At 42.7% G+C, this 15,168-nt stretch overlaps 10 protein-coding genes and 1 non-coding gene across 11 annotated transcripts; 5 read left to right on the top strand and 6 right to left on the bottom strand. All coding sequences in view use genetic code 12, as the record gives it.

Annotated features, from left to right (window-relative positions):
- Positions 1–193: 193 nt before the first annotated feature.
- FOB63_005355 (flavin-linked sulfhydryl oxidase) lies at positions 194–853 on the top strand (the record flags this gene model as incomplete). The annotated part of the gene is made up of 1 exon (XM_002616951.1): positions 194–853. The coding sequence occupies one exon, from the start codon at positions 194–196 to the stop codon at positions 851–853; it is 660 nt and encodes a 219-aa protein (XP_002616997.1).
- Positions 854–945: 92 nt separating this feature from the next.
- Positions 946–1,212, bottom strand: STE18 (Ste18p; the record flags this gene model as incomplete). The annotated part of the gene is made up of 1 exon (XM_002616952.1): positions 946–1,212. One exon carries the CDS (start codon positions 1,210–1,212, stop codon positions 946–948), a length of 267 nt encoding a protein of 88 aa, XP_002616998.1.
- Positions 1,213–1,618: 406 nt separating this feature from the next.
- On the bottom strand, positions 1,619–2,290 carry FOB63_005353 (uncharacterized protein; the record flags this gene model as incomplete). Its single annotated transcript, XM_002616953.1, has 1 exon — positions 1,619–2,290. The coding sequence occupies one exon, from the start codon at positions 2,288–2,290 to the stop codon at positions 1,619–1,621; it is 672 nt and encodes a 223-aa protein (XP_002616999.1).
- Positions 2,291–2,631: 341 nt separating this feature from the next.
- Positions 2,632–3,663, top strand: FOB63_005352 (uncharacterized protein; the record flags this gene model as incomplete). The annotated part of the gene is made up of 1 exon (XM_002616954.1): positions 2,632–3,663. One exon carries the CDS (start codon positions 2,632–2,634, stop codon positions 3,661–3,663), a length of 1,032 nt encoding a protein of 343 aa, XP_002617000.1.
- A 353-nt stretch (positions 3,664–4,016) lies between these two features.
- On the bottom strand, positions 4,017–4,562 carry ISU1 (iron-binding protein; the record flags this gene model as incomplete). Its single annotated transcript, XM_002616955.1, has 1 exon — positions 4,017–4,562. The coding sequence occupies one exon, from the start codon at positions 4,560–4,562 to the stop codon at positions 4,017–4,019; it is 546 nt and encodes a 181-aa protein (XP_002617001.1).
- A 1,354-nt stretch (positions 4,563–5,916) lies between these two features.
- On the top strand, positions 5,917–9,573 carry LPI9 (protein phosphatase regulator; the record flags this gene model as incomplete). Its single annotated transcript, XM_002616956.1, has 1 exon — positions 5,917–9,573. One exon carries the CDS (start codon positions 5,917–5,919, stop codon positions 9,571–9,573), a length of 3,657 nt encoding a protein of 1,218 aa, XP_002617002.1.
- Positions 9,574–9,934: 361 nt separating this feature from the next.
- RPL5 (60S ribosomal protein uL18) lies at positions 9,935–10,828 on the bottom strand (the record flags this gene model as incomplete). The annotated part of the gene is made up of 1 exon (XM_002616957.1): positions 9,935–10,828. One exon carries the CDS (start codon positions 10,826–10,828, stop codon positions 9,935–9,937), a length of 894 nt encoding a protein of 297 aa, XP_002617003.1.
- A 773-nt stretch (positions 10,829–11,601) lies between these two features.
- Positions 11,602–12,264, top strand: FOB63_005348 (uncharacterized protein; the record flags this gene model as incomplete). The annotated part of the gene is made up of 1 exon (XM_002616958.1): positions 11,602–12,264. The coding sequence occupies one exon, from the start codon at positions 11,602–11,604 to the stop codon at positions 12,262–12,264; it is 663 nt and encodes a 220-aa protein (XP_002617004.1).
- Positions 12,265–12,318: 54 nt separating this feature from the next.
- On the bottom strand, positions 12,319–12,837 carry BNA1 (3-hydroxyanthranilate 3,4-dioxygenase; the record flags this gene model as incomplete). The annotated part of the gene is made up of 1 exon (XM_002616959.1): positions 12,319–12,837. One exon carries the CDS (start codon positions 12,835–12,837, stop codon positions 12,319–12,321), a length of 519 nt encoding a protein of 172 aa, XP_002617005.1.
- Positions 12,838–12,973: 136 nt separating this feature from the next.
- Positions 12,974–13,064, bottom strand: FOB63_005681. Its single transcript has one exon. It is a non-coding gene; the product is annotated as a tRNA-Arg (tRNA).
- Positions 13,065–13,756: 692 nt separating this feature from the next.
- Positions 13,757–14,614, top strand: FOB63_005346 (uncharacterized protein; the record flags this gene model as incomplete). Its single annotated transcript, XM_002616960.1, has 1 exon — positions 13,757–14,614. One exon carries the CDS (start codon positions 13,757–13,759, stop codon positions 14,612–14,614), a length of 858 nt encoding a protein of 285 aa, XP_002617006.1.
- Positions 14,615–15,168: the final 554 nt, after the last annotated feature.

Below are 15,168 nucleotides of genomic sequence, written 5' to 3'. Positions count from 1 at the left end.
CAAACAAAATACAATGAAGTGATTTATACTCTGTAATCTATCAGCTGAAGCAGATCCGTATAAATCAGGAGATAAAGGTGTTTCAATGGACATTTTCATGCACGTGACGCTATGCGCTAGCCGTTTGTATACCCCATTCAGCTAACCTGACTATCGAAAAAAGAAAACTGTAAGCCACGTCTTCTTTTTCGATATGAGGCACGGAAAAACACCATACTTTCCAATTTTACTTTTACTTTTTGTCGTGAGTGCAATATATTATGTTGCTTCAGGCGATAAGAAGTCTTTAGGTGCTGCTGGCCCAGTTACTCTTGTCACAGAAAAGGCAAAGGAAATTCCCAGAAAGATCGAAAAAGAAGAAGTTGTGATTCCCGATGAGAAACAAGTGGAGACTGGCGAATTCACTGAGACACCTTTTATGCCCAAAATGGCTAACGATACGCTTAAAGCACAGTTAGGAAATTCTGCTTGGCATCTTTTACACACTGTTTTGGCAAGATATCCGGACGAGCCCACTGAAAAAGAGAAATCTACATTGAAGCAGTTCATTCTCTTGTTTTCGCAAGTGTATCCATGTGGTGACTGTGCTAGACACTTCCAGAAATTGTTGAAGAAGTACCCCCCTCAGGTAGGAAGCAGGAAGATAGCGGCAGTTTGGGGTTGTCATATCCATAACAAGGTGAATGAAAGGTTAAACAAACCAGAATACGACTGCACAACTATTTTGGAAGACTACGATTGCGGGTGTGGAGAAGATGAAAAGAAATCTGATTTCACCTTGGGTAATGAGAGTATGGAACATTTGCGCAAAGTCAAAGTTGACGAAAAAGAAGATAAGCAAAGAGGAGGTTGATTTCCCACGACAAACTTAGTGTATATTGTAATCATAAACGACTTCTGTTTTAATACTCTAAACATAGCAAGTACAATTGTCAAGTGTAGCATTCACATTATAGTGCAGCATTCAGTCTTTTGTTGCATAGACAGGAGCTGATTATGGACTCTATAACGATTCAGTTCCGATTGTAATGGCCAAGAAGAGGGAACAAGAGGGTCAGGAGTTTCCTGCGCCAATTCAATTATAAGTGTAGCAGCACGCGAAGCAGGGATGCGATCTCTCTTGAGACTTTCTCTCAATTTCTCATTCAATTGTTCAATACGCCGAAGTTTGAGTATCAAAATCCGCTCCTCTATATCAGCGCTTTGAACCATACTGACTATCTAAAATGAAGCAAAAACAAGGAAACTAATATGGGAAGAAGTATCCCAAAATACCTCAGTCGAAAATGAAATTGACAAGTATATTTATTACTCTCCCTTGTAAATTACCCGTTTCACCACTTGCATTTGAACTGTTCCGACCTGCACATAAAATATGAAGATTATGAGCCACGATTAAACCTCCTTATCAGTTATAGGTCAACCTTTTTCGAAAATCCACAGTGCAATATAAAGTAGTTAATACGGATGAAAGAAAACCAAAAGCACGTAGATCTGATTGAGAGTTGCACTTGGATGCATCCAAAAGTTCTCCTCCAGAGACACTACCTAGGTATTTCCGAACTCCCTTAACCGTGATCAAAAAGCTAGAATCTAATGGCAGAAACCGACAGACCAGCTAAGCAAAAAAGAATAAACCTATAATGCACGTCGCTATGACAAATGCCATGATGAGCGTGTCTCGTCTTCTCCTCGTGTTGATTCGCGATATCAACACATTAACTCCGGGAATGGTTTGCAATGTATTCTGTATTCTGCTTGAGGCGTTCTGAAGAAATACTCGTTGGTTGTAAAGCTCATCCCGAGTTTCAAAAGCCTGTTGCAATAGTCTATCTGCAAACGAATTAGCATTGTCCACTCGTCTGGCTTCATCCAAAATATAGTCATTGTCATTATCTGTTACTGAAGACACGTTTCTCTGTTTATGCGCCGAAAGGTCTGACTGGATCAGATGCAATAAGTTGTTGCGATTGCGCTCGTCATGGATGTTATTCTGGATCTTTTGGAATGAGAGCTTGTGGTCCATCAATACTTCCTTGTGTCTTTGTAACTGCTGCAACTTTGATGTCGAGATGTTCAAGTCACTTTCACTCAATCTGTTTAATGTGCCTATGATCGAGTCTCTTTTCGCCAACACGTCTTTGATTTGATCAACCAACTCATCTTCCTCCACCACCAGGTCGCTGTACGTGGCCAGCTGGTACTTGGAGTATTGCGCTAAGAGATTCTCTGTTTGTTTCTCTAGATTGAGTGCTGAATTTCTTGTCTGAGAGAAATTGGCAAAGGACATGGCTACTGATGTTCACATACGTTGTGACAAGCGCGAAGGAGCTGTTTTGAGGTGTGCGAGACTCACTCAAGTTGGCAAAAAAAACTATGTCTTAATGACAGACAAATTCAACAACAAACCAGTTTGTGAACGCACGTTATAATAACTATTAGCCGTGTTGTATTCAGTCAGGATTTATATTCCTCCGTCATAAGTTATTCCTTTGTCTTGTTTCTTGTTATTTGATATCATTAGAGTTTATTTTTTGACAGTCGCCTTCTCCTCAATAAAGTGTTAGCATTTGGACCAAAGAGAACAACCAATGTAAATCATTGAATCTACGATATTCGTACTTGTTTAAAATGCTAGCGCTAATTAGGAGATATTATATTTCTGACCTTTATTACTCTCTCCGCAGTCTATCCGCATCTCCTCTATATAATCCTGACCTATACTCACTATTTCATTGGCGTACATTATTTACCATGTCTTCCCCGAACAATCTAGTATCGGAGTTGGCCCAAGTTGTGCCTGAGCCAATAGAGATCCCCAAGGAGGGTACTCCAGAGTCAGAACTGTTTAATGTAACCCCAGATGACAATGTGTGGAAACGTATCATCAAGAAACTTAGGCTGATCCAGAAGTATTCTGCGTATGGCTTCTTGGGTTTTTTTGGCCTCCACGTCACATCTACTATCGTTGCTCCAGGCATTGGACTTAGTCCAGAAACCTGCCAGGACCTCTTTGAAATGTGCCGCAACGTATACCTAGGACCCATTTTCGAGTACTCTATGATTTACACAACTGTGGGACTTCATGTTGGTTCTGGAATAGCCTTGAGATGTATAGACACAAGGAAGTACAGAAAAACATTTCTGCAAAAGCAGAAAGAGATCATCATCAAAGATGGGGAGCGAGATGACATTGGTTTGGGCGGATTGGGTACACTATTAGGCTTGGGATTCAAGAAGTCTTGGATCTCAACCCATTTCCCTTCCTTGACTCCTTTAACCTTCTCTGGTTACATAATGTTCTTGTCTCTAGCGTTTCATTTTTTTAAAATGAGAGTCGCTCCAATTTTAATCGATGGGGATTCATCACTCATAACTTTACGATATGTGACCCACTACCTCAAACAAAGTCATTATGGAACAGCGGGTAAAGCTATAAACTACATAATGCTTTTGTTACTTCTGGGAGTATCATTCTATCATGTTGTCAGTGGATTGTTCAAGTACAGGAGACAGTTCAGTCTTCGAGCTAAGAAAATTGCATACGGAGTTATCGGCACTTTTACTGCGCTTAGTGTTGTTGCCATGGCAAGGTTCAGCCGTTGGAACTTGGAATCAGGATTCATCGGCAAACAATTCATGAAGTACTTGCACCTCATCTAATTTTACGTGTAATGAAGGAACAGCGAAGTACAAGAAAAACCGAGAAGCAGAGACGAGTACAGAGAATTGGCGTAAAGTGAGTGAACCGTATGGAAGATTTAATCGATAAAGGGGGAGTCAACATGTGAGCTTCTCTCATGCATAGTGTGCCGATAGAGTGGGAACCTTCGCTAAATGGAAGGTACTAGTATCTGAGTGTACAATCTTATATGTTATAATCTCAAATATATTGATGAATAAATAAATAAGGCAGGCTGAAGAATATACACCACTTTAGTTGCGTCAGGTTGAAGGTAAAACAACTTGCTAGCCAGCACAATCAGCTACATCGGACTTGGTCATTCACGTCGAGATCAGGCAGTAGCAGGACCCAAAGTAGGTTCCTTCAAAGCAGATGCTCTCTTGGACTTGTAGTCCTTCACAGCCGACTTGATTGCATCCTCTGCCAACATAGAACAGTGCAACTTCACAGGTGGCAAGGACAATTCCTTAGCAATTGCGGTGTTTTTGATCTTCAAAGCTTCATCGATGCTTTTTCCCTTGACAAGCTCAGTAACGTATGAAGAAGAAGCAATAGCCGATCCACAACCAAAGGTCTTAAACTTCACATCCTGGATAATTCCGGTTTCTTCGTCGACTTTGATCTGTAATCTCATCACATCACCACAGGCTGGGGCACCAACAAGTCCAGTTCCAACATCAGCGTCATTCTTATTCAACGAACCCACATTTCTTGGGTTTGAGTAATGGTCGAGAACCTTCTCGTGATAACTTCTGTGTTGCCCAAGAACAGGAACAGTGGACGCACGGAGAACGCCTGTAACAGAGGCTGGTTTTATGAGGTTCTTTGAGAGAGCTGGTCTGGCAGCAACGGAAGCTCTGGCGAGTTGTCTGAACATTTCGGCTTTGAGTGGAAGTGTAATGAAAAAAAATTATGTGGGGCCAAGAGGTACAAAGGAAAACTCAGCGTCTAGAACAATGGACAATATTCACTTGCTTGATAGTATCAACAGAAAATCAGTAATAACAGTCTCGTTGATAAGAGTGGCAAAACGTAAAACAAGGAAAAGTAAACTGATTTTTATGATAAGCGGAGTTGTATTACAAATTGGAGAGGAGAAATCCCAAACTATATACAGGTGGGTCATCTGCCGGAATCGGGTCCGACACTTAGTGCAAAGGGCAATACATGTCCGAGATTTTCGCACGCCTTTCGGCTTATCTTCCAGGTTCCATCACAAGCGGAAATAAGACGGATGTAAATAGGGGTAGTGGGAAATTGTATTTTTTCGATAGAGGCGGCTATTCAAAACACCAATTGCTTACGGTGGCAAATGAGGAGAATGAGTGAAGGTAAAGGAAAAGCAAGCTACTGCCTGTGCAGACAGGTTCGTGTCATGGACGGGGCGAATGTGCACACTAACGAACGAATTAAACCGAGCAAAAAATAATTCACCTATTGCATAAGTAACAGATGTAGACCAATCAACGCGGCCCGGAGTGCGAAAACAAAAAAAAAAAAGCTTACACTATTGCGGAAGGTGAATAGAAGAGGCCGAAAAATGATAAGCGAGGTTCCTACAGGGAATCTTCGGCACTTCCGCAGAACTTTGTAATACAGAGATCCACATGCAGAAAAGAACACAAAGGGAAATGTACGACGGAAGAAGGACGGAAAAACGAAAATAAAAATCAGCACAGTCCCACCGCATCCGATAGGTATTATTAAGGTTATAACTCCACTCTTTATTTGCTTCATAAAGTGTCACTCTGTGGATCTCAATCGCGCAAACTAATGACGTATAAACACTAGCGTGACGGTGGTCCTAAGGCCCATTTCGTTACTACCGTAGACTATGTGCACAACAGCAGCTTGAGATCCACGCTAGTTGAAGAGGATAAAAGAAAACATTAGGAAACAGCGCGGCTAAGCTTGAACATGGCTCGGTCCTGAATCTCCGGGAACTGAGGAACGCCATTTTTTACAGATACCCGCACCATCAACCCACTTCGAGCTCACGTGCCCAAATATACAGATTTCCCCTACCTCCGATAAGTTTCCATCTAGGCGTACATAAAAGCGCTTCTTTTACTTCTAGCTTTCTCCTTACTCCTATAGTTTCCACGTGAAGAGGCTTTTTTTCATCATTCCATCGTTTTCTTAGTTACTTTGCTCATAATTCTCATTTTTGAGGTCGCTGACACCTGCCCGCATAAACTTCCCGCCATTATCCGACCACTAGTGTTTGTCTGATGTCAAGTCAGCCCTCAGAAATCGACACCGGTGTGTCTAATGGGGATGTGGATTGGCTATTTCGAGGAAAATCCAAGAAACTTACAAAGAAGCTTAATTCTGACCGCAGATCTTCAGTAAGTGGACCTGACGGTGATAGCAGGCCGTCTGAAACAAAGAAAACTGAAAAGTCAGAAGTGGCAAAATCATCTTCCAAGCCATCTTTGGATACCGTGGATGAATCAAAGCAGCGAGAGAACATCTCTCGTTCAGCCTCAGACTCTGCTTCAAAACTGGCCAATCACGCAACCTCTGAATCAAAATCGCCGTCTTTCCAATCGGAAGTAAAACAACTGAAGTCAAAGACTCAAACGGAAGGAATCCTGACATCTGGTCAAGGGCAAACTACACCCAAAAATGCAACAAAAAATGCAGATGAAACAAAATCAGAGACCAATTTGTTTCGTCTTGGCCGCTCTAGATCTTCTTCGGCGCCCCAGCCGCCAGATGCTGTTCACGGCGGTTTGAAGAAAAAGGCCAGTATGGGCCTGCTTCCGTCTTCTCTGGGCAATTCGTCCACCGACCGAAGCGAAACTAGCCTGGTATCGAGATCTAATTCGGGAAAAGGCAAATCGTTCTTCAGTCTGCTTTCTTCGAAGTTCAAATCATCATCTTCGAGCAGCCAAACTCTGTCTCATGCCAGCTCACCTCCACCTCCAAAGGTCAACCACAATATACTTGGTCCTAGTCTGCATCATTCCTCAAAGGAACAAGATTTGTGTGCAGTGAGCCGTCCTCCAGCTGATATTGGTATCTCTATTTCCAAATCTTCGAGACGTTCCTCTGTATCTTCAAGTCCGAAGCTGTCCATCGAGAAGGAACGAGGCAGTTTTTTCAAGCGGAGACCTCTGGTATCAGAGCCGAAGGCTAATCAACCGCAGCAGAGTGTAAAACTCAACGTAAATCCTCGCCGGCAGAAACTTGCTCTCCTGGAAATTCAAGAACCAATGTTGCGGCGTGTTTCTTTTGCATTAGATGAACTTCACGATGATCCGCAGCAGCAAATTCCATCAAGAAAACCCCGGAAAGGAAATGTTTTGATTGCCGAAGACATTAAAGCACCTATTCCAAGATTGCTGCAAGGTATTACAGCTGGGGAAGGGAAAACGCCTATTCCTGAAACAAGATACACCGATGCAGAGATTCAGACAGCAATTGAGATCCAGAAGAGAAACCGTCTTGAAGCTGAGAAACATGCGATGGAGGCTCACTTGTCAGCCAAGAAATTAGCAGCTCAAATCACTCAGTTTAAAACCTCTAGCAAATCAGACCCTGCCATCATGGATGAAGAAGACGATGTTCACGCTGAAGCCGAACAAATTGAAATCGACAAACCATTGCATGTACATGAGCATCACTTTCATGATGATTTGCAAGAGGAAGATGCAAACAAAGAATTACCGCTTGAAACAGTTTACACCAGATGCTGTCATTTGAGAGAAATTTTACCTATTCCAGCCACTCTTAAGCAGCTCAAAAACAAAACAAGACCGTTGCAAGTTCTTAAACTTTTGAATCCGAAGCCTACATTGATTGATGTGCTCTCATTCAGTGACTTTATTGCCATCACACCTATCAACACAGTCATCTTTGATAATGTCACCATGTCAACTGAAATGTTGAAGCATTTACTCGCTGCATTAGTAAATAATAAGCACTTGGAAAAACTTTCATTCAGAAATGTGGCGATAGATGAGAAGGGCTGGTTGTATCTTTGCGAGTTTTTAAGCCGTACGACTACGGTTAAAAAACTAGATATCTCCCAGCAGAAGGTTAGACACTTGACGAAGCAAACTTCTTTTAGATCTGCAATGAACTGGGATATGTTCATTCGGGCTCTCATTGCCAGAGGTGGGATTGAAGAACTTGTCATGGGTGGATGTAAGCTTTCTGATGAAACGTTCGAAAACTTATTGGAAAACGCCTTAACTATTTCTACTTGCAGACTTGGTATGGCTGCAACTGAAATAAATGTCAGAAAGTGTGAAATGATCGCCGATTGGATCAGTCGTCCCAACTCGAAATGCGTGGGAATTGATGTTGCTTTCAACGACTTGAGCCAAGGGCAGCTTCGTCCTTTCATTGAGGTGTTCAATACTAAACCAGTGAATTTGATTTTCTTTTCTTTGAATTCAACGAACTTATCCGATGTTCTAGAAGTGGGTGAACTTCTCAGGGGTTTGACCAATGTAAAAACATTGAAGTTTTTGGATTTGAGTTCTTTACCTCAGCTTTTCCCTGGTGTTATCTCAAAGCTTGACAAATACCTACCTCAATTTGCTTGTCTTAAAAGAGTCCATTTCGATTTGAATGAATTGGCTCCTCGATCGATCAGTGCTATTGCGGACATTCTCCCGAAAGTCAGTGGGCTTGTCCATGTCTCTCTTCTAGGCAACAGAAACTTGACCAGATCTGCGATAGCTTCCTTGTATGCGGCAGTAAAACTGTCCGCTATTTACACACTTGATTTGGACCAGGATTTGGTTCCGGATGAGCTTTCACAAAGATTAGCTCTCTATCTCATGAGGAACATGGATCGTACTATCAGGCCGGATATCACAAATAATAAAGATAGCCAAGATGATGTTATGTTTGATGGATCATTGCTCATGGAAGCGGCAGAGAAAATGTTGATTGAAAGTGACAAAAATTCGGGGGAGACTGACATCAAGCTTCAGAAGATCATTACTAATGCCTTGATTGAAAGGACAAATGCTGTTCGTAAAGAGATTCACAGAATTATTGACAATTTGTTTCAAAAAAGAAACCAAGGCAATTTATCATTTGAGGGAAAAGAAACTCTTCTTCGGTTTTGCTTGTTGGACGCCTCTCTTGAGAAGGTTGTGCACATGTTTGAACAAAAGGCAAAGATGATGAGCTCTGCAATGGTCAGTCCTTCGCCTTCTGTACACACCAACTCGTTGACCGATAATGGTATCATGGATGGAACGTTTCTGGCGAAGGATGATCATGACCAGCTTCACGAAAGTTCCAGCGCATTGATCGACGCAGGCCCTATTTTAATGGCCAAGACAACTCGCTTTGATCAAGGACCTGTTTATAACCCTACATTTGAGCCTCACTCTGTGGTAGTGGAACCCAGACTGGATGGAAGTACAGTCCCTATTGACAACCTCACAGGTCGCCCAGTCTTGATGAAATCTGTCTCACAAACATCTGTCCACGCTAAAGAACAGGAATTGGAAGAAGGTGAATTTCATAGATGGGGATATTTCATGGAGCACCGCAACGATGATGAGTCCAAGCTCCTGGAAAAGCCTGTATTTGGAACTGTTCCTTCGGGATCGGAGCTTCGGGAAGCTATTATTGATGCAAAGGGTATTGAATCTGTTACTGAATTGATTAGCAAAATAGGCTCTCATCGTGTTAGTCTTGAGAATATTTACAAAGTTGATGATTCAAGCCAACCTCAAACTGATGGTACCAATACTCTCAAAGATGCAGATGTTTTCGAAGATGCGTTTGAACAAACTACTAGCGAAGTGGACGATATTGGATCAATTGACTCAAATGCAGATCATGATGTTCATCCGGTTGTTGATGAAGCGTACGATAAGTTGTTGAATGAGGCAGAAAGAGTACGTTCGAACAAGTGATCACTCTCGCTTCATGTACATATAATGACTCATGACTATATAGCCAGCTCTACTGAATACACAGTTTATAGCAGGCAACAAATATTCTGCCTGCAATACATGAATAAAAGAGGAATGTGGTTATGGCAACACAGTATGCCCATTCAGCTCACTTGCTTCGACGTATGATTGTCGCGAAACATTAAGGTAAGGGACACTACAAGCTACGAACGTATCGTCAAGCACATGTTACGGAACCTCGGTTACACAACGTTGAGCGCAAATAGAAACCTCGAATATCGAGAATATCAATGTTCTACGCACTGTGCTACAGAAATGAGAATATGAACATAGAAATTATAGCGCACTATAGAGTGGACATTTAGTTCTCGGCCTTGAAAGCAGCGATCTTCTCGGCAACCTTGGCTTGTCTCTGTTCTCTGGTCAACTTCTTGGCCTTGTACTTCTTAGACTCAGCAGCGTATTGCTCCTTGGTGAACTTCTTCTCAGTTGGCTTGAAAGATGGGTCCTCTCTGATCTTCTCGTGAGCGTTGGCGTAGATCTCCTCAACATCTTCTGGGTCGATCTCCTCGTCAATGTAGGACTTGAAGACTTGTCTGTACTTCTCTTCATCGTCATCCATCAATTCTTCCATGTACTCAGCAATGTGACCACCGAAGATGTACTTTCTCAAAAGTTCAGCATCCAATTCCTCAGACTCAATGTCCCAACCTGGGAATCTCTTGGCAGAGTGAGGAACGTACAAACCACCGTCAGAAGCACCCTTCAAGACACCAAAGATTCTGGCACCAGTGGTGGTTCTTTGCAAACCAATGTCCAAGAAAACCTTGAATGGTCTTGGGCCATCCTCAACAGCCTCGGTCAATTCGTATTCACCTTCGACTTCCTCAACACCGGTGTAGGTCTCGTCCAAACCGAGCTTTTGCAAAGCTCTTCTGGCAACCAACAAACCAACAGCGTAAGCAGCGGACCAGTTGGTCAAACCGAACTTGATACCGTATCTTGGCAACTCATGGGCGTAAGCAGCAGTCAAGACAATGTCACCAGTGATGGTAGAAGAGACAATTTGGGCAATGATGTCTCTGTTGGTGAATCTGACAACCAATCTGTACTTTGGAGAGTTGTACTTGGCCTTGTGTTGGGTGACCAATCTCTTTCTTTGGTAGTAGTCGGTCTTACCCTCCTGTCTTCTACGGAAAGGAGTTTGGAATCTGGAGGAGTAAGCAGAAGTCTTGACGGATTTGTCGAAAGCCATTTTGATGTCGGAAGAGAAGAGGAATTTTTTTTTTCGCAGATGCGGTGAAATTTTTCACCAGAGTCCTGCAATGGGTTCCTGTGTCTTGCACGACCAATTGAATGCCGATTGCCAAGTGTGACTATAAGTTCGCGCACTCTCAGTATTATTGAGAACGTCACGTGTATCTTAGATAGTTTTTTCTTCATTCCAATCACCACCAAATTACCGGAATCTTCCATCCGGCCTTCTTCGTTCATTCTTCTACTTGCTCTTACTCAATTTCTCTCATCTCTCTTGTAGATTGCAATCTCTCATTTGCCCTTCTCGTTGCGTTGGTCCGTGCCCATGGGCCATCAAATGCGCTGTGTCAATTTTGTCATTACGCTACTTCCAATTTTGACCAGTCCTTTGAACATGTTGCATTAGCGACAAAAACGGCTCACACTAACAAGCCCGTGGTTTGAACCTAGACATAATATATTTTTTTCCCGTAGATAAGGGACATCAGAATGTAGAGCAGGGAACACGTTCGACGTCAGCAACTTACCAAATCAATATCGAAAAAGGCGGGCAAAATTTGAAAGTAACACGGTATTGTAAGCATTAGGCACATGGTTCTCTTCAACTCACTTTTAAAAATTTTTTTAGACCAATACTACCCCATAAATTAATGGACTCTTTATCTTGGGGCGTTTTGTGCAGGCCGGAACCTCCCCAATTCGCCGCAACACAAGGTTCCGGGCCGCATTGTCATTAAGGCAACCGAATCGCAGCAAATAAACAAGAAAGCAATGCCAAAAGAATCAATTATTCCTACTCCAGACCAACTTTCCGGTGCCGTTGATGAGACGTCGGTGAACCAAGAAGAAGGAAACTTGAGATACGCTGCTTATGCCAACCGTATTAGAACTATTCTCCAAGCTTCTCATAGATATGTCGCCTACACATCCGATATTGGCGAGTCATTCCGCCCGGTCGCCCATCCATACCTTGTTACGATGGGTTATGCGGTCTCGTGGATGTATCTTGTGGGAGATTCGTCGTATGCGGCATGGAAAGTGAAAATGAAGTCGGAGGGACGTTACTTGCCCCACTTGAGACCATGGGACTACCCTTACCCTCCACCAAACAAGCTTGCCGCAGAAGCATACAAGTTAGAGTCCTCCAACAGTTTGGCTGATACCGACTGGAGAGTGATGTTTGTCAAAAGAGGTATTTTCCAGAGCATAGCTTCGATGGCGTTGCCTGCTTTCACCATTCACTCTGCAGTGCGGTACTCCTCTGTGCTTTTCAAAAACAGTGCCAACAAAACCATGAAGACTTACGGACCAGTGGCTATTGGTCTCGGTATTGTTCCTCTATTGCCTTACCTCTTTGACGAGCCAGTCGAGCACGCTGTTGATTGGGCTTTCGAGAAAGGTGAAGAATTCTACAAGAACAAAAAGTTCGAGTGAGATTCGCAAATGCGCCGTTTTTTAGTATTATCCGATAGAGCAGTGCCGAAATCCCTAGACGCTTTGGGGCTTCGAGTAATTCAATGTTCCACATTTCTTACACGTGCGGGCGTCCATGTCTTGGTCAAAAGCCACAATGGCATCCTTGACCTGGGTTCCCAAGTCGTAGCAGTAGAATTCCACCTCGTGAAACTTGTCTCTACAATTTCTGCAGTACCACCTGATCTTGTCATTAACATCTTTGGGGCGATCTTGCTCAACCACAAGACCAATGGTGTCAGCAAATCTCACTGGATTGTGGGGTACATTTCCCGGTAAGAGAAACGAGTCTCCTTCATTGATGATAATGTCCTTAAATTCGCCATCATCTACAACCTTGAGACACATATGTCCCTTCAACTGATGGAAGTATTCAGGCGTTTGGTTAACGTGATAATCTGTTCTTTCATTAGGACCGCCCACGATCATTACTGTGAATCCTCCTCTATGAAGACAGAAGTTATTCACTGGAGGTTGGAGCAAGTGTGAGTTTTCTTCAATCCACTTTTTGATGTTTATCGGTGGCGCAAGCATATTTGTCACTGGGATGAAAAAGAAGTATTAAAGGTCAAAGCGGTTTAACTTGCATGATAAATCAAGCTTATGCGTTCCTGCGCATCAGCCCACGGTAAAATAATGATTAGTCAAAAAAAGTACGGTAAAAAAGAAGCTTCCCCACCAGGAGTCGAACCTGGAATCTTCTGGTTCCAGAAGTGGTTACTAATCGTAGCCAGACGCCTTGACCATTGGGCCATGAGGAACGAAGCTCTTGGCATTTCCTTTCCCTCATGGACCATGTCTTTTCGGTAAACATTTCAATAGCCATACTGCTAAATGTTTGCTAGTTAGTGCTCTATTCTGTGTGTAAATCCAAAATATTACAAAATACTACATTTATTGTCCTCTACTGTATTGACTTTTTTACTTAAATACTCTCTTTTGAAGAACAACATATTTCTGTAAATAGTGTAGATAGCCACCTTTCAAAGATATATTTCCCAATTTGCAATGCCTAGGGCAAAATGATTTGGTTTTCATGTTGCTTAACTAAATCTTTTTGAAAGACTACGAACATTCTGTTATTTGCGCCTATTCTTCAATCTGTGTGAATAGTTCATGAGCACACGATATAGAACGGCAAAGCAAACGAGACATTACATTCGCCTATTAGCCTACAGTCGTAAGAAGAAAGGAATTATTCAGCGTTCAGAACGTTTCTTATCTTTTTTCCACTCCACAAGGAGTTGGGGTGCTTTGATTAATAGCGTCTACACAATACTGCCAAAACCTTAAATTTGTGACAACTCTGTTCTTCGACATGTGCTTTTGAATTGTTGGTCATGTCACTGCTTATCCTTTTTTTTCTTCTTTTGCAGTTTACGGGTCTTTCAAAAGACGACTTGTATGAAGCACATAGTCGCACAATCAACTTAACTATTACTAAACCATTGCGATGAAGATACAGCTTACCGTACGTTTTACGGACTCAGGAGCAGGCTCCGAACCGTATCACGACCTTTCCGTTCCAGTATTGGTCAATCCAAAACGTGATGATATCAATAAGCTTGTAAATACGTCGTGGCTTAAAATGGTTATCCGAACACAAGTTGCTGGTACAGAACGGCGGCGGCTCCGCTTGATTTATAATGGACGGGTCCTCAATGACACAACCAACTTCAAAAACGATATCTTAGAGCCTAAGTTGCGTCAGCTTCGTGAGCTGGGCGAAAGCACTGACATAGTTCAGTTTTATGTTCATTGCCTTGTTGGAGACGAATTTACCAACGCACAGTTGGCGAAAGAGAAAGAACTTGATCTGAAACTGCAGGAGGTCAGCACAGCTCCTCCTGTGGTTGGTTTTGACCGTTTGTTGCTGCAGGGAGTAAGCCCTCAAGATGTGAATGATATGCGGAGACAGTTTCACCAGATCTACTCACCTGACTTGTTGCAAAACACATCAGTATCTGGAGTAAATGACCTCGAAGAAGATGAAAACAGGCAAGAAGCAATACGTCAACTTGAGGAAAGATGGCTAGAGGGGACTTTCAATGACGCTCATCCGCAAGCAGGGGGCGAGACTGGGGTTGCTCTTCCACCCAACGCTGCTCTTCGAGCAGCTGTGGAATCGGAAGGTGCCCATCACACGGAAGATTTACTTATAGGGCTCTTAATAGGAGCATTTTTGGGCATTGTCGCAGGTGTCTTTCTATTGATGGATGACACGATGTTTAATAAGACACAGCGGCTGGCGATTGTCGCAGGAATTGCGGGCAACATCATCTGCATATTTACCAGAGCTACTTCTGTGTGATGTCAAGGATCTGAGAGTGAAGACAAAAGTGAAAGCAAGTATAAAGGTACTAGTAATAGTGATTCAAGGCCATGACAAGAGACTTGGCAAGAGACAAAGATTGAAAAGATGTAGTAAACCATGGATGGAAAACAATCACTTCTGCTTGGAGCCATCGGCAACAGAATCAATACTAGGATAGTTCTGAGAATACTAAGGTTAAGTGTCTCGACGAAATTCATCAGACTAGAGAACAGTATCATCTCAAAATTTGAAGAGATGTCTCGTAGAAAGGTGCACCACATGTCGTCTAGCTTGAGCTATGAAGAATAAGAAGAATTAAAATTGCTACAGTTTCAAATGTTCGACCTCCCAGCCCTCAGAAATTTCCATGTGCCACTCAGCAGAACCGAGCGACACGTTAGCCAAATTAATGAAAGGGCGCTTAGATGGTCTTTGTCCATCACTGGATTTCATTCTGGCCAGAACCTGACACTCGCCAACTCGTAGGGATTACGTGAACAGACAAGCAACACGGATATGGATCTGGCCGCCGCACAAAGAAAGAAAAAAAT

This window comes from Clavispora lusitaniae (assembly GCF_014636115.1).
Source record: "Clavispora lusitaniae strain FDAARGOS_655 chromosome Unknown tig00002663_pilon, whole genome shotgun sequence".
NCBI classification, from domain to species: domain Eukaryota; kingdom Fungi; phylum Ascomycota; class Pichiomycetes; order Serinales; family Metschnikowiaceae; genus Clavispora; species Clavispora lusitaniae.
Note: the sequence above shows the minus strand (reverse complement) of the source record. Positions and strands in the feature narration are given on the sequence as shown.